This window comes from Bos indicus, chromosome 11, assembly GCF_029378745.1.
Source record: "Bos indicus isolate NIAB-ARS_2022 breed Sahiwal x Tharparkar chromosome 11, NIAB-ARS_B.indTharparkar_mat_pri_1.0, whole genome shotgun sequence".
In the NCBI taxonomy this organism is placed as follows: Eukaryota; Metazoa; Chordata; class Mammalia; order Artiodactyla; family Bovidae; genus Bos; species Bos indicus.
The window spans coordinates 9,972,972-9,997,743 of NC_091770.1; the positions used below are offsets into that span (position 1 = coordinate 9,972,972).

At 40.7% G+C, this 24,772-nt stretch overlaps 1 protein-coding gene across 2 annotated transcripts in view; it reads left to right on the top strand.

Moving 5' to 3' along the window:
• M1AP (meiosis 1 associated protein) overlaps positions 1–24,772 on the top strand; it is a 95,544-nt gene that overhangs the window by 65,312 nt on the left and 5,460 nt on the right. For both annotated transcript variants that reach the window (XM_019969866.2, XM_070798399.1), the window contains exons 5-7: positions 1,873–2,046; positions 6,474–6,636; positions 7,600–7,741. In XM_019969866.2, the coding sequence (XP_019825425.2) occupies positions 1,873–2,046; positions 6,474–6,636; positions 7,600–7,741 (479 nt within the window). The remainder of the gene's footprint in view (positions 1–1,872; positions 2,047–6,473; positions 6,637–7,599; positions 7,742–24,772) is intronic.

Genomic DNA, 24,772 nt, shown 5'->3' on the forward strand with positions numbered 1-24,772 from the left:
AGATTCACATCCCATAGGCAGAATATGGTCCACCTCAGAAGGCGAGCGTAACCAGTGGTAAAGTTTTAATTATACTGGGTCAAAGAGAAATGCATTTGGTGCCCATTTTCAGCCACATAATACGTCGATAAATATGACATGAAGTCACTTAAGTCTCACCACACTTTCCCCGTGTGGGTGCCAACACGTTGGACTGAAGCCCTTTGTTCCGTGTGGAGAGTCTGCCACCTCTGCAGACTTGTCCTCAGGAATGTCGTTCTAGAAATAAACCAGCGTTCTCCTTGGGGTCCATGAGTCATACATAGAAGTTAATTCATTGGAGCGACTGACTTTTCTTAGGCCCTTTGTAAAAGTATTTCTGAGAGTCCCTCACGGTAAGGCAAAAAAAGCCAGGTTCCTCTTCAGTTTCTTTCCAGCTCTTGTCTCATTTCCTCTCTCTGTGCTTCCTCTGTCACCTTATATTTGGCTTCTACTGACAAACTTTATGTCCAGATCCAGATCCCAATTCCTGAGCTAGTGTTGCCTAAATAAGGAAATAGACCATCAAAGTCTCATCACCCCGCCTACCTAGTCCCATTCATTCAGATTGGGAATCAAATCACACTCCACCAGCCCATCCCTGGCTTCTTGGCTGCTAATCACACTTGTGAGATACACCAATGGCAAACTTGTATAATTCTGTATCAGAAGGTGGAGCTTATAATTCATCTTTTCTCTTTTAGTCTTTTAAAATTTATGTTTTATAACAGAGGAAATAATTGAATACATTTTCACTGTGAAACAATAACATAAAATTGAAGACCTTATTAACTAACTATTTAACTTGCATTGTGGATATGAGAGTTGGACCATAAAGAAAGCTGAGTGCTGGAGAATTGATGCTTTTGGACTGTGGTATTAGAGAAGACTCTTAAGAGTCTCTTGGACTGCAAGGAGATCCAACCAGTCCATCCTGAGGGAAATCAGTCCTGAATATTCACTGGAATGACTCATACTGAAGCTGAAGCTCCAATATTTTGGCCACCTGATGCTAAGAACTGACTCACTGGAAAAGACCTTGATGCTGGGAAAGACTGAAGGCAGGAGGAGAAGGGAATGACAGAGGATGAGATGGTTGGATGGCATCATTGACGCGATGGACATGAGTTTGAGCAAACTCCGGGAGTTGGTGATGGACAGGGACGCCCACTGTGCTGAGATCCATAGGGTCACAAAGAGTCGCACATGACTGAGTGACTGAACTGAACTGAACTTGAATTGCTATATTATTTTTGGCTGTTTTTATATTCCAAAATGTTTTTTAATACATAAAATACATAAATACAATAAAATTCAAATGTATAGAAGTATGAATAATATAAAGTGAATGTATCTCAGAATTCTGCCCCATTTCTACTCCAGTCCACCATTAACAATTTAATAGTAGACTTCCAGAGCTCTGTAAAAGGCATTTCCATACATATGTATGTATTTAGGCTAACAGTTTTATTTTTATATAAATGAGTCACACTATACTCTGCTCTAGAACTTTCTTTATTCACTATCTCCTAGCTTTCCATGTCAGTACATTTAACTTTGTTAACAGCTGCATAATACTCCATAGTCTATGCCATAATTTATTTAAATATTTCCCTATTGATGGGCATTTGAATAGCTTTCTGTTTGGGGCTTTGATTATTTGTTTTTGCAACAATGCTGTGCTGAACATCTTTGCATGTGTCTCTTTGGGTACTATCCAAGAATGTCTCTAGGCTAGATATCTAGAGGTAGAATTGACAGGTTCAAAAATGGGTGCTTTTAATATTTTATAGTTTTAAAAATTTGTAACTAAAGAATTAAACATTGTAACTACCGTTTCCCTTTCTTCTGCAGAGAGTTCTGTCCTGGCAACTGACATTGATCTTCAGACTATAGACAGTGATATTGTCAGCATGGAGATTTTCTTCAAAGCCTGGCTGCATAACAGCGGAACAGATCAAGAACATATTCACCTTCTTCTTCCTTCATGGAGTATCAGCAACATTTCCAGAACCAGAGATGATTCAAGTACACTCTCCCTAAAAGATATATTACATAGACAGTGATTATCCTAGTCTAGAATTAGGATTGGAAAGTCATCAGAATACAGAGTAGTTGAGGTTTAGGGACTGGAGGAGGAGTGGATGAGGCTGTCCAATGTCAGCATGAGAATTTCTAAACTTCTAATTTTCAATTAGGAAACTGAACCTGATTAAACCCAGACAGCAAGAGCCAGTTAGTTTCAGTGTAGAGACTTAAACACCTCAGTAATAGGGCATCAGCTACACTACATGAGAGAACAATGATCATATGTTTTCTCAAGTTTTCATTTTTGATGTGGCAGATACTATTGACATAATTTCAGGTAAGCTGGTACCTCAATAACATGAATAGGGCCCATAAGGAGAGGAAAGGAACCAAAACTAAATGATTAAATAGAGATCTTCTCAACAGGAAGACACCAAATTGAGGGGAACTAAAGCAACTATAGAACAAGCCCCAGGGAGTTCAACTAGTGGCCCTAGACGCTGTTAACAAAGTCCGTTCTGGCGGTTGTGGAAACCAAGAGGTCAATCCAGTGCTGTAGGCGTGCCAGCAAGGTCCTGGATACTGTTCCAGCCGGCAGTGATACCTAATTCAGGTCCCACAGGATTGTAGGAATAAAGCCATTTCTAGTCTCCATCCCCTTTGAAGGTGGGCCTAAGACCTGGGTGGCAGGACCTGCAAATGGACCCATCAGTACAGTCAGCCACAGCTTCAAAGGGAAAAGACTAAACTGTGTCTTCCCCTTTAGGAGTGTGTGCTTAATGAGAAAAATAGATATACCGACTTCTGTCCCCAAAGGGGAGGATACACCTTGGTCCTTTCTTTATAGAGATAGCCATTGGGTTCTTAATCTATCTCCCCTTCCCCCCCATTTCAGTCAAGGGCCTGTGATGCCTTTAACAACTTCTCTTGATTTTCCTGTCTTTCCTTTGTGTGTAAAATCTTCCCATGGCCTCCATTCCACCTGCTTTGCCCAAGACCAATTGCTCACTTCATATCTATTTTTTCCCAAACAGTGTTAACTCCTTTCCCTGCATTATCCTATTTCATCTTCATAACAGCAACATGATGCAGGTACTGTTATCACATGCCATTGAATCTAAAAGTGAAAGTGTTAGTCACCTCAGTCGTGTCCGACTCTTTGCAACCGCATGAACTGTTGCCCACCAGGCTCCTCTGTCCGTGGGATTCTCCAGGCAAGAATACTGGAGTGGGTTGCCATTCTCTTCTCCAGGGGATCTTCCCAACCCAGGGGTAGAACCTGGGTCTCCTGCACTGCAGGCAGATTCTTTACCGTCTGAGTTACCAGGGAAGCCTAGATGGTGTCAATTATAAGACATACCATTATTTTATGTACCACCAAGAAAGAGAAACAATTCCAATTAAATGTGACACATTGCTTTTTATCACTTAGAAATATTATTTTATTCTTACTGAGAGAGTTCTTTCAGGTTAGAGTAGTAAGTAAGGGTTAAGACTGTCTGCCTGGTCCATGGTGATTGTAAGACATATACAGAGACACTGCTGCTAAGTCACTTCAGTCGTGTGCGATTCTGTGCGACCCCATAGACGGCAGCCCACCAGGCTCCACCGTCCCTGGGGTTCTCCAGGCAAGAACACTGGAGTGGGTTGCCATTTCCTTCTCCAATGCATGAAAGTGAAAAGTGAAAGTGAAGTCACTCAGTCGTGTCCGACTCTCTGCGACCCCATGGACTGCAGCCTTCCTGGCTCCTCCATCCATGGAATTTTCCAGGCAAGAGTACTGGAGTGGGGTGCCATTGCCTTCTCCATACAGAGACACTAAGTGAAAAAAAAAAAGTGTCTTAAAATCAATAAATATATTATCCCTGTTTACAGATGAGAAAACTGACACTCAGAGGAATTAAAAATTCCCCCAGGGCTGCACAGAAAATTAATAGCTAAGCCAAAATCTGAAGCCAGGCAACTCTGAATCCCATTCTTAACTCTTAGGATTAGAAATCTATATTTTATACATTTGATTACTCTCAGCCCAAAGCATATTCATCAAACCCTGGTCTGTCACCTCCAGAGCCTGGGCCCTTACCTACCATGCAACCTGCATCCTGCTGGGCACTTCTCTCAATAGGAGGGCTAGGGCCATCCAGAGCCAGAATCTCCTGCAACCAGCCTTTCTTCTGCTGCCGCATGGCATTTGCCCATGGTCATATTGAGAATTCTCTGCTTTGCCCTCTCTTTTCCCATGGCTTTCAACACCAGGGTCAGACCCAGAATGTTTATCTCCATCTGCAATTATTTTTTGGAAATCCACAGGTCTTCAGGGTGGGTGGTAGAACTTAGATCTAGGATGGTGGTAGAACTGCTGAAAACATCTTCACTGGAATCCAGATGCTCATGCACAAGTTGGAATGATGTCCAAAGAAGGTAGGCCTCTCCTGGGGTGGGTATGACCCACATGAGAGTTTAAACAAGCGCAATAAAGACCATATTATAGTTACCCATTGTTCACAAAACTGATGCATTGCTCTTTATGTGAATTTCTAGAAATGTGTTTCCCTAAGGGGAAAAAAAAAAAAAGCTAATTAAACCCCTAAGCTCTCCTAATATATAATCTTTTGAGGACTGCTCTTCAGATGTTCACTCTGACTTCTCTTTACAAGGTTCTCCACCCAACACTACCTGCTTCCTTCACCCTCTCCCTAGATGCTTCCTCAGAGGCCTCTTTCTGACAGAGCATAGTCTGCCTCGGATGAACTTCTTTTCTCATTCTTGGTCTCTGCTGTCTCTGCACCTGGGTCTGAGTGATGAGAAGCATATCTGGTTCTAGACTCAAACCCTGCTAAAACACCTTTCCCAGGTTTGGAACATTGCTGAGACTACGGTTCCATTAGTTCTCATCCCTGGCTACAGTAAGAATCAAATGAGGAACTTTTAAAAATACAATATCAGCTCCAGCCCCAGAGATCCCAGTTTTGCTGGTGTGAGGTAGGGGCCAGACATCCGTACCTTTTACAAGTTCACTAGGTGATTCTTACTGCAGCCAAAGTCAAGAACCTCAGTCAGATGAGCACAGCTGTCTAATCCTAAAACCCAAGGACCCAACAATGAAGCAGTCAGGCACAGAGGAAGTAAGGGGAAGCTGGAGTCCTAGGCCGGAGAAGGCAATGGCACCCCACTCCAGCACTCTGGCCTGGAAAAACCCACGGACGGAGGAGCCTGGTGGGCTGCAGTCCATGGGGTCGCTAAGAGTCGGACACGACTGAGCGACTTCACTTTCACTTTTCCCTTTCATGCATTGGAGGAGGAAATGGCAACCCACTCCAGTGTTCTTGCCTGAGAATCCCAGGGACGGGGGAGCCTAGTAGGAGGCCGTGTATGGGGTCGCAGAGTCGGACATGACTGAAGCAACTTAGCAGTAGCAGGAGTCCTAGGCAGAGTCCCTCCTAATGACTTCCTGGGCTCTGGGACACACCTGGCCAAGAGCTCTCTCATCCAGAAGTGATGTCCAGGTCTGGTTGCCAGGCCCAGCTAGACCTATTCTTTCTACATTATTTCTACTTTTGTTTTTACCTCATGTTGCAGGTACTTCAGTCATTTCATAAATCACTGACATCAACAGCTAACCTTCTCACAAGTACAGAACACTCATATATTCATAGTTTGTTAACAATACTTAAACCCAATATATATTTCATTTAAAACCTTCATAGTATCAAGGATTCAAATCCAGAGCAACAGAACATTGTACACTGTGACATGTGAACATGCCTGCTGGAGAAGAAGCTTACGGAAGCATAAAAAACCTCCATGAATAACCCATACATAGTCGGAACACCCTCAGAAGTGTTGTATGTTGCCATAGTGATGTTGCAAGGTCCAAAAGGTTCTATTCACTTGGGGAATTATAAAATAAACCGTTTCAGGAACTTAGTCCTCCCCCTCCCTCGAGTGTCCTGGAAGAGCTCACACAGAAGCAGTAGCTGTCAGCTGACTGCCTGACTTCTGCTTTCCTGCTCTTCCTTCATCTGACCTGCAGTCTTGCCAAAGCTTAGCCACAGGGAAGCAGGAGGGGCAACATTTCCTTCTCTGATTGCCAAAAGGCCCTGCATATTGCAGTGTTAACTGCCTCCTCCACAGCAGACACACATTCCTCTCGGACTCAATCACAAGCCAGATCTCTCACTATGAGGAAACTGCTCAGCCAGCCCAGAAGTAAAACAAGAAAAAAAAATCATGTCACACCCAGAAAATAAAGTTACCTGTTATGTAGAGCAATATTATTTCAGACCTGCTCCTCTGTCCACTTTCCTGCCTCCCAACCCTTACTTGCCTGGTGGACACGGAATGGGTGGCAGATGATCTCTCTTAATCATATAGCCTGAGGTAACTTGTGACAAACAATCCCTCCCCAAATGCCATTTTTATTGCAGTGTGCCTGAAATGTGATCTCCAAGAACGACTTCTCAGCCCATCCCTACTCCCTGGAACAGCTGATGGCTCCTTGAGGATGGATGACCCCAAAGGAGACTTCAGCACCCTCTACCAGATGGTTTCCCAGTCACCAGCCTCTTGTTACAAGCTCCGGGTGATCAAGTATGGTCCAAGAGAACCTCCCTAATCCATGCAAATATTTATTCTTATTGGTTCCAGCTAGGAAGACTAAGATAGAGGGAGGGCATGGGCATCCCCAAGTGTCAGGCAGCAGGGGGTCAATTCCAGAGTAGCAACTACAGGTGTGGGCGTGAAATAGCAAGGTCAGGCTGCTCAGTATGTGGAGATGAATGAGGAGACAGTGAAAGATATGTCTCAGTAGAATATTCTAAAGTCTGGATGAAGACTGGAAATCCAGAAAGTCTCTGAGAATGCAGAGGAAAAAAAGATAAACAGAGCAATGTTTATCCATTCAGCAAATGTTTATTAAACACCTACTATGTTTAGACATCAGGACAGAGGTCTGATCATCAAGGAACGAGTGGCACCTAGGATCTACCCCACCTTTCCATTTCTTTAAGTACTAGAATTCTTGTTTCTGAGAGAATCAGTTCCAGAGCTGAATTAGGAATGATGGCAAAGACCACTTTTACTGCTTCCTAGTTCTGTCACAGTGCCCACATGCAGGTATCTGAGTAAGCTTGTCTATGGACTTGGGCCCATGGATGCTGCTGGGGAAACTGCTTAAACGAAATCTCTTCTTAACTGTGTCTTCCGTCAGCATCTTGCCACAGAAGAACCAGGTCTGGGATGCAGATAGTTAGCATACTGTTGTATAATGTGGTTGCTGCAGCAGGAATGAATGGGACAGAGTAAGCTCAGGAGAGGAAATACCCATCAGAGTCTTGAGGTCTCAGAATAGGTGCTGCATTCATTCATTGACAGACTTTGAGACTCTGCTGTGTGCCATATACCCTGATAGGTACATCCTAAGGTGAATAATTCACAGGCCCTAACCTAAAGGATTTCACAATAGAGTCTTAGACTTAAGCTAAATTTAAGTGGATCTGGGTCAAGGTTCTGGATATCACGAAGGAGCCTCATACTTCCATTGTCTCTTCCCAGGGCTCTAAAATCCAGTGGGGTCTGCGAATCATTGACATATGGACTCCCCTTCATCCTCAGACCCACAAGCTGTTGGCGGCTGGAATGGGATGAGCTGGAAACAAATCAGCAGCATTTCCATGCTTTGTGTCACAGCCTACTGGTGAGTGCCCATGTCACCAGGTGATGAAGAGTGTTAAAGTACCCACCAGAGGGAAGCAGCTAATTTAATCCTGCCCTGATCCCAAATCTGTCCCAGTCTTCCAGAGGATAGAGAAAAACTGGACATACTTTGAAATATGGATCAAGTATGACTTGCCTTTGTTGGTTTCATGCTATAGAGAATAATTCCTGAATTCCGTTATATGACACTAAACTTAAAAATCCCTGATTTTACATTTTAATGGCAACAGGAAATTGTCCTTAAGTAACTATATCTTAAACCCTATTTTCTTCCTATCACTATGCTGGATATTATGGTTTATTTCAATGAAGAACACATAGTCTATGCTAGAAATTGTGCTAAGTCCCAGATATTCAATCTATTATGGTAGACATTATCTGTGGTCTCAAAAAACTTTCTAATGAAAGAGACAGAATTAAATATGTATATTCTTAATTGTGAGAAGTTTATGAAGGAAAATAAGGGCTTGCTAAAATATAGCCTCTCTATAAAAGTGACGATTAAACTGAGATCTGCCAGATGAAGGAATTAGCTAGGTGAAGGGTGGCAGGAAGACCATTCCAGGTGCAGAGAAATCCATGTGCAAAGACCCAAAGGCCAGAAAGAGATGATCCTCAAATCAAGAATGGAATGATCATTGTGACTGAAACAAAATGAGCAAGAATAGAGAGAACCAAAAGGTGAGGAGCTAAAAGTGAGCAGGCTAAAATCATACCAGGATTTGTAGCCCAAACTGAGAACGTGGGACTTTATGTACAGAAAGAAATCATTAGAAATGACATCATCTATTTAAATGTTTAAATGATTAATTGTGCCAAAATTTAGAAATGAACTTTCCAAAGCAAAAATGAAAACAAGAAAATAAGGTAGGAGGGCGCTGAAATAGTCTAGGCAAGAGACGATTTTGGCTTGGTATTGGATATTGAAGTCAAGATGAGAAAAGTAAACCAATTAAAGCAGTATTTTAGAGAAAGAGAACTTGTGAAGGATTGGATATAGGGAGAGAGAAAGAGGAAAGTATCAAATAACTGCCTGGTTTCTGGTTTACCATTTCCTGAAATGAAAAATCTAAAACGATCATACACATGAAACAGTAATACAACACTGAGAAAGCAAAATGAAAAAACTGTAAATGCAATTCAGGGTTGAGTATAACTACTTAGTGGCTACAGAATAACAGTTTGACCCAGTAGGATATGGGAGATCAAGACAACACAATAATGTGTCTCTTTCACTATCAGAAGCAGACTTCTTTTTTCCTGTTTCAAAGCCCACACTCCCTTTTAGGTCCACCCACTAAGTTCCTGTTTCCTATCTGACGAACACCCATCTCCTATCTTTGCAGAGCAGAGGCAACAGATACCTCCTGACTGTTAAAGCCCAACCACTCAGTTTACTATACTCTACCTGATTCCTCAGGATCTTGGAGATCTACTGGGGAGAAATTTCTCTCAAGGGGCTTCAATACATTCTTTTGAACATGATATCTTAAACAGACATTTGCATTTTAATACACTGATAGAGGGAGTATAAATTTTCTGAAAAGTGGTAACCCTCAACACTTTAATTCTACTACCAGGAATATAGCCCAAGAAAACAGTGAGGAAAGAGAGAAAAGTATGACCATAGGTATGGTAATGTTTATCTCGGTGTTATTTACAATGGTAAAAAACTGGAAACAACTTTAATGTCCTAAATAGAAGAATTGTTAAATTGAAATAGGGGAAAGGTTAGAAGAACAACAATTCACCCAAGCAATGAGGTATTATGTAGCAATAATAGTTTATAGTAAGGATGGGAAAGACTATTCTTTTCCATCCTGGCTTAACATTACATGAGATTAGAGTCTCTCTGCCTCTGAACTTGGGATGTGAGAATCCATATTTATTCGTTCAACAAATATTTATTGAGCGCTTCCCAGGCGGTTCAGTGGTAAAGAATCCGCCAGCCAATACAGAAGACATAGAAGATTCGGGCTTGATCCCTGGGTTGGGAAGATGCCCTAGAGTAGAAAATGGCAACCCACTCCAGTATTCTTGCCTGGAGAATCCCATAGACAGAGGCGCCTGGCAGGCTACAGTCATTGAGGTTGCAAAGAGTCAGACAGGACTGAGCAACTAAGCGTGCATTTATTGAGCACCGTGTGCCAGGTATAGTTGTAGAGGCCAAAGAGACCTCTTCTTTAGCACTCCTCTCCCATGCAAACTCACAAGTATGTAGTTGATCCAAGTCTAGCAGATACCCATTTTTGGTAGCACTTATTATAATAAGAGCTAGTCACTTAACCAAGTGCTTTGCATATCTTAACTCATTTAATCCTCACAGTAATTCCATGAGATAAATTGCTATCCCTATTTTTACAGATAGAGAAGACTAAAGAGATCAAGTGACTTACCAAAGGTCACGCAGCTACTGAAGTGATCTCGTCAGAATTTGAATGTAGTTCTGCTGACTACGTACTTTTTAAAAATATGTGTCATACTTTTAACTCCTTGGTTTCTGCTACCAGTGTAGCCAGATAAACACAGACTACAGCACCAAAGCTAATCCTTCTCCCTTCACTTAACACCCCGTGCCTCTGTACTTCACTGGACTCGAATTCACTTAAACTGGTAGGAGGTACTTCCTTCCTTACCCATGTTGTGCTTCTTGTGCTCCACTCCATCAGATCAAAGACCACTCTCCTCTTCTAGAAAGGAAAGAAGCAAAATAGTGTTTGAATGGCTCTCCCTTCTTGCTTCTCACGTGGCATCTCCAAGCAGCAAAAAGCCTGAAAGGCAGTGTGTTATGGAGGGAAAAATTCACAAGCTTCTGTTCATTCATTCAACACCAAATATTTTTGGAGTCCCTACTATGTGACAAGACTTATTTAGAGTTTTAACCTTCCTGATCCTATTTTTACAAGTTCTCAGCACTTCTTTCTCACACCTCTTTCATATGTTCTTTCAGAATCTGATGTCATCGGCTCCCCATGTAAATCTTTTGACTTCTTTTTTTTTTCCTTCTGTTTCTCACTTTGTTGTTTCCCCTCCAGCTAACTTCTCATTCTAACTTCTGTCTTTCTGTTAATAGCAGCACCACCACTGTCTACTCACCCAGGCTTGAAACCTCAGTCACTTTCAGCCTTCTCACCCTTTACACCCATTTCATTCCTAAGTCATATCAAATTTTTTCTCAGGAGTTGTAACTGTTCTTCCCTCCCCCTTCCCACTGCTTGTTCTCACCAAGACTTACTTCTTCAGTAAACTCCTAATTTGCTTCCCTGTGTCCAATCTGTCACTCCTAATTTGCTCTGTTCTTTAAGTCAGGTTAATCTTCTTGAAGCATTCCCCTAATGTCACCTGATTACTTATGTCGTGCCTGCTCTAACACCATAACATCTACTGTATGTATTTTTTCCTCTCTATTCTTCTTATCATTATCTTAGGTCAAGTCCCCTTCCCCTCTTTCCTTTAATGTTACAGTAATTGCTTAACTTGGCTTTTAGTGTTGCCCCTTCCCAATCCATTTTCCATACTGCTGCCAGATTAATCTTCTTGAAACACAGCACTGATCCTGCCACTCTTCAGCTTAAAACTATTTTGTGGCTTCCTATTAATCATATTTTAAAGTCTATATTCCTTAGCTAGGTAGTCAAACTCCATCCTTGCCTCCCGTTATTCTCCTTCCTATATCATACAGTCCAACCAAATTAATATACAAACTTAAAATCACCCCACCACTGAACTTTTTTTCACGTTTTCCCTTCTCCTATCTCCATCTGTTCAAATTCTACCTCATTCTGAAGGACTCAGCTCAGATGTTGCTCCTGCAATGAGGCCTTTCTGGATGCCTGTATTTACCAGAATGACTTTGTGCATTCTGTTTCTTTTTGGAGAAAAGTATATTTCAATTTGTTTTTAAAATATATGATCCTATGGTTTTGGTTAAAGCCTATGATATAAATTTGACTACCCAGACTCTAGGAAAACATGGTTGCCTTTTCCTGAAATTTCTACCACTTCCCCATTTTACCAACTAATTCCTCAGCCTTATTCAAATTTAGGTTTAGAGTAGAAACTCTTCTTTTGCTATCTCTCTTTGTTGGAAGTCAAGACCAGGCAGTCTTCTTTTCTTTTTTCTTTTTCTTTTCTCATTTTCTTTATTTGGTAGGAATGTTTTCAATATAATTCAAGTAGTACTTTATGCCAATAATGATTTTGTTGAGAACAGCAGCTTTTCATTTTTCTTTATAGTTCTCATGATTAGAACAGTACATGGAACACAGCAGGTTCTCAATAAATGTCCATAAATACCATTTAAATTTTTTATTTTTTAATTTATCTTGTTTAATTGGAGGATAATTGCTTTATAGTATTGTGTTGGTTTCTACTATATATCATGAATCAGCCATAGGTATACATATGTCCCCTCCCTCTTAAACCTCCCACCCTACCTCCTACCCCATCCCACCCCTGTAGGTTATCACAGAGCTCCCTGCATCATACAGTAAATTTCCACTGGCTACTTAATTTTCCCTATGGTAATGTATACATTTCCATGCTACCCTCTCAATTCGCCCCACCCTCTCCTTCCCCTGCTGTGTCCACAAGTCTCTTCTCAGTGTCTGCATCTCCACTGCTGCCCTGCAGTTAGGTACATCAGTGCCATCTTTCTAGATTCCATATATGTGCATTAATATACGATATTTGTCTCTTTCTGAACTTACTTCACTCTGTATAATAGGCTCTACCTTGGTAGAACTGAGTCAAATGTGTTCCTTTTTATGGCTGAGTAATATTCCATTGTGTATATGTACCACAGCTTCTTTATCCATTCATCTGTTAATGGACATCCAGGTTGCTCCCACGTCCTACCTATTGTAAATAGTGCTGTGATGAACATTGGGGTGCATGTGTCTTTTTTAATTATGACTTCCTCAAGGTGTATGTCCAGTAGTGAGATTGTTGGGTCATATGGTAGTTTTATTCCTCATTTTTTAAGGAAGTTCCATAATGTTCTCCATAGTGGCTATATCAATTTGCATTCCCACTAACAGTATAAGAGAGTTTCCTTTTCTCCACACCCTCTCCAGCACTTACTGTTTATAGATTTTTTTGGAGGATAACCATTCCAGCCCATGTGAAGTGATAACTCCTCATTGTAGTTTTGATTTGCATTTCTCTAATAATGAGCAATGTTGAGTATCGTTTCATGTGTTTATTCGCCATCTGTATTTCTTCTTAGAAGAAATGTCTGTCTAGGTCTTCTGCCCACTTTTTGATTGGATTGTTTGTTTTTCTGGTATTGAACTGAATGAGCTGCTTGTATATTTTGAAGATTAATCCTTTGTCAGTTGTTTCATTTGCTACTATTTTCTCCCATTGTGAGGGTTATCTTTTCATCTTGTTTATAGCTCCCTTTGCTGTGCAAAGGCTTTTAAGTTAAATTAGGTCCTGTTTGTTTATTTTTGGTTTTGTTTCCATTACTCTAGGAGGTGAGTTATAGAGGATCTTGCTGTGATTTATGTCAAAGAATGTTCTGCCTGTGTTTTCCCCTAAGAGTTTTATAATTTCTGGTCTTATATTTAGGTCTTTTATCCATTTTGAGTTAATGTTTGTGTATGGTGTTAGGAAGTGTTCTAATTTCATTCTTTTGCATGTAGCTGTCTAGTTTTCCCAGCACCACTTATCGAAGAGACTGTCTTTTCTCTACTATATATTCTTGCTTCCTTTGTTAAAGATAAGGTGCCCATAAGTGCATGGATTTATCTCTGGGCTTTCAATTTTGTTCCATTGGTCTGTATATCTGTTTTTATGCCAGTGTTCCATTGGTCTATATTTCTGTTTTGTGCCAGTGTCTTGATAATTGTAGATTTGGAGTACAGTCTGAAGTCAGGCAGGTTGATTCCTCCAGCTCCATTCTTCTTTTTCAAGATTGCTTTGGCTATTCAGGGTCTTTTGTGTTTCCATACAAATTGTGAAATTTTTTGTTCTAATTCTAGAAAAATACCATTGGTAGTTTGATAGAGATTGAAATTGCATTGAATCTGTAGATTGCTTTGGGTAGTATAGTCATTTTCACAATACTGACTAGGAACATGGTATCTCTCCATCTATTTGTGTCATCTTTGATTTCTTTCATCAGTGTCTTATAGTTTTCTGCATACAGGTCTTTTGTCTCTTTAGGTAGGTTTATTCCCAGGTGTTTTATTCTTTTTGTTGCCATGGTGAATGGGATAATTTCTCTTTCTGACTTTTCATTGTTAGTGTATAAGAATGCAAGAGATTTATGTTATTAATTTTATATCCTGTGGCTTTGCTATATTCATTGATTAGCTCTAGTAATTTTCTGGTGGCATCTTTAGGGTTTTCTATGTATAGTACCATGCCATCTGCAAATAGAGTTTTACTTCTTCTTTTCCAGTCAAGATTCTTTTTATTTCTTTTTCTTCTCTGATTGCTGTAGCTAGGATTTCCAAAACTATGTTGAATAATAGTGGTGAGAGTGGATATCCTTGTCTTGTTCCTGATCTTAGAGGAAATGCTTTCAGTTTTTCACCATTGAGAATAATGTTTGCTGTGGGTTTGTCATATATGGCCTTTATTATGTTGAGATTTTTTTTTAATGCCTATTTTCTGGAGAGTTTTTTTTATCATAAATGTGTATTGAATTTGTCAAGAGCTTTTTCCGTATCTATTGAGTTGATCATATTACTTTTATCTTTCAGTTTGTTAATATGGTGTATCACATTGATTGATTTGCATATATTGAAAAACCCTTGCATCCTTGGGATAAAGCCCTCTTGATCATGAAGTATGATCTTTTTTATATGTTGTTGGATTCTGTTTGCTAGAATTTTGTTGAGGATATTTGCATCTATGTTCATCAGTGATGTTGGCCTATAATTTTCTTTTTTTGTGTGGCATCTTTGGTTTTGGTATCAGGGTGATGGTAAGGCCAGGCAGTTTTCTAATCTGTTGTGGTAAAATACAGTTTATATTGTCCGTGAAAAGTGTGGGCTTTGGAATCAGATGGTCCTAGGTTTCTGAAAGCTTCATTATTTTCCAATTATGTGAACTTAGGCCATATACTTAACCTCTCTAAACATAAGTGTATTTATCTATTTGTGACCCTAACAAATCTAGTGGCCCCACGTGCTGTAGTCTCCATATAAATGGCATATAAAGAAGCACTACCCAGAAGACAAATAGTAATTTTAAAATTAATTTATGTGTGCTTTCAAAGAACACCAAACAGGAAATAGTTCATTACCCACAATGATATTTTTCAAATTTTCTTCCTCTACTCCTCAATCATATCTAACCTGGAGATGTTCTAAGAGCCTTTCACATACATGCACACACAAAAACTAAGACTCTGTTCCAGTTCCTGTTCCTCTATCTCCTTCCTCTCTCAGCCATATATATATATACATATATTCTACAGATTGATTTAGCCTCTCTGACATAGTCCCTTCCCTCTTAGGTCCTGTCTCTCTTTACCTATCTAAAATATACAGGAATAGAATCCACACAGCTTCTCCTTTCATGAGTAGAAGTGGAGTGTGAGAGAAGGGAAAAGAGGGAGAAGATGCATGATGGACATATTAGTAACCCTTGTCTCTTTCACATGTAAAACAAGACAATAAAAAATACCTCGTGTGGTTTTTAAGATGACTAAGTAATACTACATGTGTAAAGCACCTGGCATACATCTGGCATATGATTTGTACATAATGGTTGGTTAGTAGTTCTATGAATTACATATGTTTCTTTTTTATGGATTCTAATTCTCTGGAGAAGTTCTCCACATTTTAACGTATTTTTTTAAACAAACTAATCATAGTTATTTTAAGGTACTTTGCTAAACTCAACACCTGGATCACTTGTAGTTCTGTATCTATTGTCTCTTTCTTCATTTGTGTTTCTTGTCTTTTGGTGAACCTGGTAATATTTTAATGAAAGATGCTCATTGTGCCTAGAGAAATTATAAAGGCTCCAGGTGGTGTTAGCTTCCTCTGAGCAAGTTTATCCTGCCCTGCACTAAGCAGATAATTTTGACAAATCATCCTTTTCTACTCAGGAGCTGTGCTGAGTCAAGGCTGGGCTGTAGTTCTGATAAGTCTCAATCTACCCCTGGTTTGCTCCAGGCCCTCTAGAATTTTCCACTGAAAACCTGGTCTATAATACGCATGACGATCCCAACTCTAATCACTGTTTCTCAAGTCTGCTAAAATGCTCTACTTCTAGAGACTTTCTCCTTGGGTGTTTTTGTCCTCTGCTCCATGCAGCCCCAGTATTTGGCAAATATGGTAAGTGAGAAACTGACTTGAGCAACTGTCTTACCCCTGTCAAATCTCCACCAAAAAGTTCTGCTAGTTTCTCTGTTCCCTTGCAACTGCCTCAGGAGATATAAATCCTAGATTATCAGTTCCCAACCACCATTCCCTTCAAGTCAAAATAAACATATGCCCTCAGGATTACAATACCTCTCTCACTTCTCCGAATTCTTCCTTTTCCAGAAACTTAGCTACCTCTCACTTCTATTGTCTCAGCACTTTCTCACAGCCCTCAACCAAATGGTTTCTATATATTTTTCAGCTTTCACAGATATTCTAGGCAGGAAAACCAGTCTGCCTCTGGCCATTCCAACCCACTTAAATGTAGAAGTTGAAGGTTATTAAATGTTCATTTATTCCCTTTTGCATCCTTTATCTGACTGGACAATCTGTAATACATTTTCTCGTTTACCCTCAGTTAGTTGGCTGGTTCCACCGTGTTCTCATTTTCAGGTTCCTGGGCATAGCTTCTAGCAAAAGTGGGCGGTTTGCATTTTTATGATCTTATCTAATCTTGGCTCTACTATCACCCTTCAACCCACTCCAGTATTCTTGCCTGGAAAATTCCATGGACAGAGGAGCCTGGCGGGCTACAGTCCCTGGGGTTGCAAAGAGTCGGACATGACTAAGTGACTGAGCACGGAGCAGCACCTTTTATTTCCTTTGTCCAGTCCCCCTAATTGTTTATTTTGTTGTTGTTGTTGTTGCCTTTTTCTAAACTTGGATAACCACTTTGGAGAATGTGGTAGGGAATTATATATTTAATTTTTCCAAGTATTTATTAGATGAATTTATTCATCACTAGGAAAACATCTTTTCAGTTACCAAATCCTACTACATAGTCCCCATTATGTAGCTAGTGACTCACTTTCCACATCCTCATTTCTCTTACAAAGTCATGTCTGTGTGAACTAGGAAAAGAAATGAAAATACCACCTATTTAACAGATCTTTATATTAAGTATTTAGTAGATCTTTCAGTTTCCAACTTAAAATGTCAGAATTTCTGGATACACATTCCAGAGCTTTACAACCCATGTCTGCCCTAATTGGCCACAGAAGTGACAGGATTCAAGCCAAGGTATGCCCAGCAGAAGTCAAAGTACATAGGCAATGACCTGGTTGGGCTGTAAATGGGTGGGGAAATGGAAATTCCTTGGTTATATTAGGCAAAGAGTCAAGAGCAAGAATCTAAGCTGAGAGTGGGGTGATGGCAGGTCAAGAGCCATTTGTTAAAAATGATCAGAATGTAGTTAGAGTATACAGCCTCCAGTGTATACAGACAGGGGCTAGAATAGCAGGATAGCACAGCATCAGTAGCCTTCTTGTGACCCAGCCTCTTGCTTCATCTTTCACCATGTCCCTTCTATCCTCCACACCAGCCATACTTATAAATTACTAAATGTTTCCCAAAGATGCTAAACTGCTTCACACCACCACACCCTTTTTCATGCTGCTCCCTTCCCCTTGCCTTAGCCACACAACAAATTTTTTTAACTTTTTTCCAGATTCTGCTTAAATACCTTCACTATGAAGCTGTTCCTGCCTCCCACCACAGCCTGCCCCTACTCTTTCTTTTTTCCCTGTCCCCACCCATGTACCCATTATCACATCTATTTCAACCTTCACAGAACTGGTAAATGGTATGAATGTGCACCTTAGCTCTCTGATGTTGAGAAATGTCACATTATTATATTTTTCTAAATAAAATTTTAAAAATATTAGTCCTCAAGTGCTAGGATATTAACATGCTCATAATCCTAGAGGGGCTAATAGTCCAGAAATGTGGGAAATGGCCCTTTGGTCTTCAGTACATCTCCAACATTGTTGAATAGAAATGACAAGTGCAGACATCTTTGTCTTGCTCCTAATCTTAGGGGCTAAGCACCCAGTCTGTGTTGTTGGGTGTTGTCATTATAGACATCCCTGAACCGGCTAAGTCTGCTCCTGCCCCTAAAAAGGGCTCTAAAAAAGCTATGACCAAGGCCCAGAAGAAGGACGGCAAGAAGCGCAAGCGCAGCCGCAAGAAGAGCTACTCCGTGTACGTGTACAAGGTGCTGAAGCAAGTCCATCCGGACACGGGCATCTCGTCCAAGGCCGTGGGAATCATGAACTCCTTCGTCAACGACATTTTCGAGCGCATCGCTGGCGAGGCATCGTGCCTGGCGCATTACAACAAGCGCTCAACTGTCACATCCAGGGAGATCCAGACCGCCATGCGCTTGCTGCTACCTTGGGAGCTGGCCAAGCACGCCGTGTCCGAGGGCACTAAGGCTGTCACCAAGTATACCAGCTCCAAGTAAATATAATATGCCTAGCCGCTGTTAACAGAGAAGGCAATGGCACCCCACTCCAGTACTCTTGCCTGGAAAATCCCATGGACAGAGGGCCTGGTGGGCTGTAGTCCATGGGGTCTCTAAGAGTCGGACACGACTGAGCGACTTCACTTTCACTTCACTATGATGTTAACTGTAGTTTTTTATGGAGGCCTTTGATAGGTTGAGGAAGTTCCATTCTGTTGAATGTTTTTATCATGAATTTTATCAAATGCATTTCCCACCTTTATTGAGTTAATTATGTAGTTCCATCCATTAGTCTATTAACATGATGTATTACATTGTTTGGTCTTTCAGATATTATGCCAACCTTGCATTCCTAGAATAAATCCCACTTTTAGTGTATAATCCTTTTTATATTTGCTGGATTTGGTTGGCTGGTATGTTGCTGAGGTTTTTTGCATCTATATTTGTAAGGAATAGTGGTCTGTAATTTTCTTGTGATTTTTTTTTTCTAGTTTTAGTATCAGGGTAATACTAGCCTCGTAGATTAGTTGCAAAGTTTTCCTTCATCTTCTGTTTTCTTGGAAGAATTTGTGAAAGATTAATGATATTTATTTAAAGGTTTGGCACAATTCACCAGTAAAGCCATCTAGGCCTTAATTTTTTGTGTGGAAAATCTTCTAATTACTAACTGTATATCTTTACTTGTTATAGATTGTGCCAAAAAGTTTATATAGCAGGCCTGAGATTTCTTTGCTTAGAAAGTCCTACTTACAAGATTAACCCTTGTCTGGCATATGGGAATTTGGATTTAGGGAGTGTTCCCACCATCCCCCAGTGGCTCACTGTGCAAAAGTATGTGCTGACATCTGCTTTTCTTACAGGAGTCTAGAACTTTGGGATGTGCTGGGTACAAGGTGCTTATGTGACCAACCTCCAAAAAACTGTTGGGCACTGAGTCTCTAATGACTTCTGGTGGACAACATTTTACATATACTGCCACAGTTTAACACTAGAGGAATTAAGTATGTTCTGTGACTCTACAGCATGTGTGTGTGTGCATGTTAAGTTGCTTTAGTCATGCCCCCAACTCTTTGCAACCATATGAACTGTTGCCCACAGGCTCCTCTGTCCATCGGATTCTCCAGGGAAGAATACTGGAGTGGGTTGCCATGCCTCATCCAGGGGACCTTCCCAACCCAGGGATCGAACCTGCATCTCCTGCAACTCCTTCATTGCAGGAGGATTCTTTACCACTGAGCCACCAGGGAAGCCCAACTCTGTAGGTAGAGGACTTTTAAAAGCTTACACTTTGTTTCCTCTGAACTTCACCCATAAGCCTTTTCTTCATGCTGATTTTCTTTTGTATTCTCTTGCCATAATAAGTCATATTTATGCTAAGTCTTGTGAGTCCTCTTAGTGAATCACTCAACCCAGGAGTAGTCTTGGGGACTCCTGACACAGATTTATTCAGAAGATTTTCTATTTCCTGTTGAGTCAGTCTTAGCAGTTCGTGTCTTTCTAGGAATCTGTCCATTTCATCTAGGTTACCTAATTTGTTGTCATACAATTGTTTATAATATTCCCTTATAATATTTTTCATTTCTGTAAGGTCACTATTGATGCTACCTCTTTTTTTAATTTAATATTTATTTTTGTTTGGTGGTGCCAGGTCTTAATTGCAGCATGTAAACTCTTAATTGAGGCATGTGGGATCTAGTTTCCTGACCAGGGATCAAACCTAGGCCCCCTGCATTGGGAGCACGGAGTCTTAACGGCTGGACCACCTGGAAAGTCCTGATGCTACCTCTTTTATTTTTGATTTTACTAATTTAGATATTTTCTTTCTCTCTTATCAATCTAGCTAACTGGTTTTTACATTTCTATTGATCTTTTCAAAGAACCAACTTTGGTTCCATTGATTTTCTCTACTATTTTTATACTGTCTATTTTATGTTTTTTTACTCCAGAAATTTTTTAATTTCCTTCCTTCTACTTGCTTTAAGTTTAGTTTGGTCTTCTTCTTCTAGTTTCTTAAGGTAGAAGATTAAGGTATTGATTTGAGATCTGTTTTCTTTTTAGTTTAATAGAGGAGTTATCGGCTATAAATTTCCCTCTAAGCACTGCTTTGGCTATATTTCATAAGTTTTGGTATGTTGTGTTTTTTACTTAAACTCATCTCAGATTGCTTTCTAATTTTCTTTGTGATTTCTTCCTTGATCCATTGATTACTTAGGAGTATGTTATTTAATTTTCTTATACTTATGAATTTCCCAAATTTCTTTTCTTTGTTGATTTCTAATTGCATTCTACTGTGATCAGAGAAGATACTTTGGATGATTTTAATTTTTTTAATTATTACAGTTTGTTTTATGGCCTATCACATGATCTGTTCTGGAGAATGTTCCATGTTCATTTGAAAAGAATATACAGTCTGATGCTTGGGGGTTTGGAATCCCATTTACCATCTTCCCCTGGTCTCCTCTGTGGAAGCCAGTATGAGAGCAGCAGAGGAGTTGTCACTGTATCTTCTTTTTCTTCCCCTCCTGCATCCTGCCTTCTGGAGGGAGAGAATAAGCAAATAATGCCAAAGCAACAACTTCTTCCTGATGCCCTTCCAGATTCCAAAAATCCCCAGGTATGCATGGCTTTACTATCAGATCAGATCAGTTGCTCAGTCGTGTCCAACTCTTTGCAACCCCATGAATCCCAACACGCCAGGCCTCCCTGTCTATCACCAACTCCCAGAGTTCACTCAGACTCACGTCCATCGAGTCAGTGATGCCATCCAGCCATCTCATCCTCTGTCGTCCCCTTCTCCTCCTGCCCCCAACCCTTCCCAGCATCAGAGTCTTTTCCAATGAGTCAACTCTTCGCATGAGGTGGCCAAAGTACTGGAGTTTCAGCTTTAGCATCATTCCTTCCAAAGACATCCCAGGGCTGATCTCCTTTAGAATGGACTGGTTGGATCTCCTTGCAGTCCAAGGGACTCTCAAGAGTCTTCTCCAACACCACAGTTCAAAAGCATCAATTCTTCGGTGCTCAGCCTTCTTCACAGTCCAACTCTCACATCCATACATGACCACAGGAAAAACCATAGCCTTGACTAGACGGACCTTTGTTGGCAAAGTAATGTCTCTGCTTTTGAATATGCTATCTAGGTTGGTCATAACTTTCCTTCCAAGGAGTAAGCGTCTTTTAATTTCATGGCTGCGGTCACCATTTGTAGTGATTTTGGAGCCCAGAAAAATAAAGTCTGACACTGTTTCCACTGTTTCCCCATCTATTTCCCATGAAGTGGTGGGACCGGATGCCATGATCTTCGTTTTCTGAATGTTGAGCTTTAAGCCAACTTTTTCACTCTCCACTTTCACTTTCATCAAGAGGCTTTTGAGTTCCTCTTCACTTTCTGCCATAAGGGTGGTGTCATCTGCATATCTGAGGTGACTGATATTTCTCCCAGCAATCTTGATTCCAGTTTGTGTTTCTTCCAGCCCAGCGTTTCTCATGATGTACTCTGCATATAAGTTAAATAAACAGGGTGACAATATACAGCCTTGACGAACTCCTTTTCCTATTTGGAACCAGTCTGTTGTTCCATGTCCAGTTCTAACTGTTGCTTCCTGACCTGCATGCAAATTTCTCAAGAGGCAGATCAGGTGGTCTGGTATTCCCATCTCTTTCAGAATTTTCCACAGTTTATTGTGATCCAAACAGTCAAAGGCTTTGGCATAGTCAATAAAGCAGAAACAGATGTTTCTCTGGAACTCTCTTGCTTTTTCTATGATCCAGCAGATGTTGGCAATTTGATCTCTGGTTCCTCTGCCTTTTCTAAAACCAGCTTCAACATCTAGCTGTAATTTCTCTTCCTAGACACATATGACAATGAAATGTGTCTGTTCCCACAAGCAATGCAAAATGAGTGCTCTTGGCTCTTCCCTACTCTCAGTGGCTGCCTCAGGAGCTCTCCCACTCAGGAGTGGGTCAGTGCTTCTTTAATGGATGGATTTGGTCCCAGGTCATTATCTTGATGGGCTTCCCTCGTGGCTCAGATGATAAAGAATCTGCCTACAATGCAGGAGACCCAGGTTTAATCCCTTGGTCAGGAAGATCCCCTGGAGAAGGGAATGGCAACCCACTCCAGTATTCTTGCCTGGAGAATTCCACAGACAGAGGAGACTGGAGGGCTACAGTTCATGGGGTTGCAAAGAGTCACACATGACTGAGTGACTAATACTTTCACTTTTTCATCATTGATGGCAAGTCAAAGAAGGAATGGTTTAGTGAGATTAGAGTTTTTACTTGATAATAATAAACTCCCACCTGCCCCTCTAGCAAGGCCTACACCAGTGCCATTGAATTGTCCCTTCTACTCCTGTTTTCCCATATACTAGAAATAAATAACCACCTCTTCTTCTTTTTCTTTGAAATCTGTAAAAGATCCATCTGGCTGTTACTAACAGAAAACCAACCCAACTCTACTTTGAGTAAGAGTTTATTTTTCTCATGTAACAAAAGAGCGAGGACAGAATTCTGGGGCTGGTGCAGTTGATCAGTGCTGTCGAGGACCCAGGCTCTTGCTGTTTTCCCATAGCATCCTTAGCAGGTATACTTCATCCTCATGCCTGCTGCCTCATGGTCACAAGCTGGCTGCTGCGCCTTAAGATCAAGTCCTGTCCTAGGGAGAAAGAAGGGGCAGGGTGCAGGCGCAAAAAGCCTGCCAGCACATTACAAAGCTTTTCCAGAAGCCACTTCTGCTGATGTCTCATTATTTAAGTCCACATTACATATCACTGAAAGACTAACAGAGAGAAAGGGGGTGGGGGCAGTGTCCAGGAAACCAACAGTGGCTGCCACACCACACCTTCCTTCAGAGCTTTAGTAATTAGAAGTGGGGAGGATGACTTTAATCAGGCTGAACTTGGAATACAGCATGCCATTCAATTCTCCCCCTGTCACACCTGTTCTAATAAGAATCAACCTCCACCTCCTAAAATCTAAACTCCCTGACACCTTACATAGCAAAGTCCCTAACCACAACATAAGTATAGAAATTTTTTCACCCACCTTCTGGTAAATTCAGCATCCAACTCATGCTCCTTTCTTTTGAATTAGAAAAAAACATATTCTAAAGTACTCAGCAGTCATCTAATCATTCTAATCCCAAAGAAGGGCAATGCCAAAGAATGTTCAAACTACCATACAGTTTTGCTCATTTCACATGCTAGCAAGGTTATGCCAAAATCCTTCAAGCTAGTCTTCAACTGTATGTGAACTGAGAACTTCCAGATGTACAAGTTGGGTTTCAAAGAGGCAGAGGAACCAGAGATCAAATTGCCAACACCTGTTGGATCACAGAAAAAGCAAGGGAATTCCAGAAAAACATCTACTTCTGCTTCATTGACTATGCTAAATCCTTTGACTGTGTGGATCACAACAAACTATGAGAAATAAAAGATGGGAATACTAGACCCCTTACCTGTCTCCTGAGAAGCCTGTATTAAGGTCAAGAAACAACAGTTAGAATCTCACATGGAACAACGGACTGGTTCAGAATTGGGAAAGGAGTACAAGGCTGTATATTGTCACTCTGCTTATTTAACTTCTATGCAGAGTACATCATGCAAAATGCCAGGCTGGATGAATCACAAGCTGGAATCAAGTATTGCTGGGAGAAGTATCAACAACCTCAGAGATGCAGATGATACCAACCTAATGGCAGAAAGTGAAGAGGATTTTTTTTCTTTTTCTTTTTTTTTTTTTATTCTTTTTTTAAAAAAAAAGAAAAAGAAAGTGAAGAGGAACTAAAGAGCCTCTTGATGAGGGTGCAACAGGAGAGTGTAAAAGCTGACTTGAAACTCAACATTCAAAAAACAAAGATCATGGTATCTGGTCCCATTACTTCATGGCAAATAGAAGGGGAAAAATTGAAAGCGGTGGCAGATTTTCTTTTCTTGGGCTCCAAAATTACTGTGGATGGTGACTTCAGCTGTGAAATTAAAAGAGGCTTGCTCCTTGGAAGGAAAGCGATGACAAACCTAGACAGCATCTTAAAAAGGAGAGACATCACTTCTCCAACAAAGGTCTGTATAGTCAAAGCTATGGTTTTTTCATTTGTCATACACAGATGTGACAGTTGGTCCATAAAGAAGGCTGAGCACCAGAGAATTGATGCTTTTGAATGCTGGTGCTGGAGAAGACTGTTGAGAGTCCCTTGGACTGCAAGGAGATCAATCCTGAATATTCATCAGAAGGACTGTTGCTGAAGCTGAAGCTCCAATACTTGGCCATCTGATGGGAAAAGCCAACTCACTGGAAAAGTCGCTGATGCTGGGAAAGACTGAAGGCAAAAGGAGAAGGGGGAGGCGGAGGAAGAGATGGTTAGATAGCATCACCAACCAAACAGACGTAA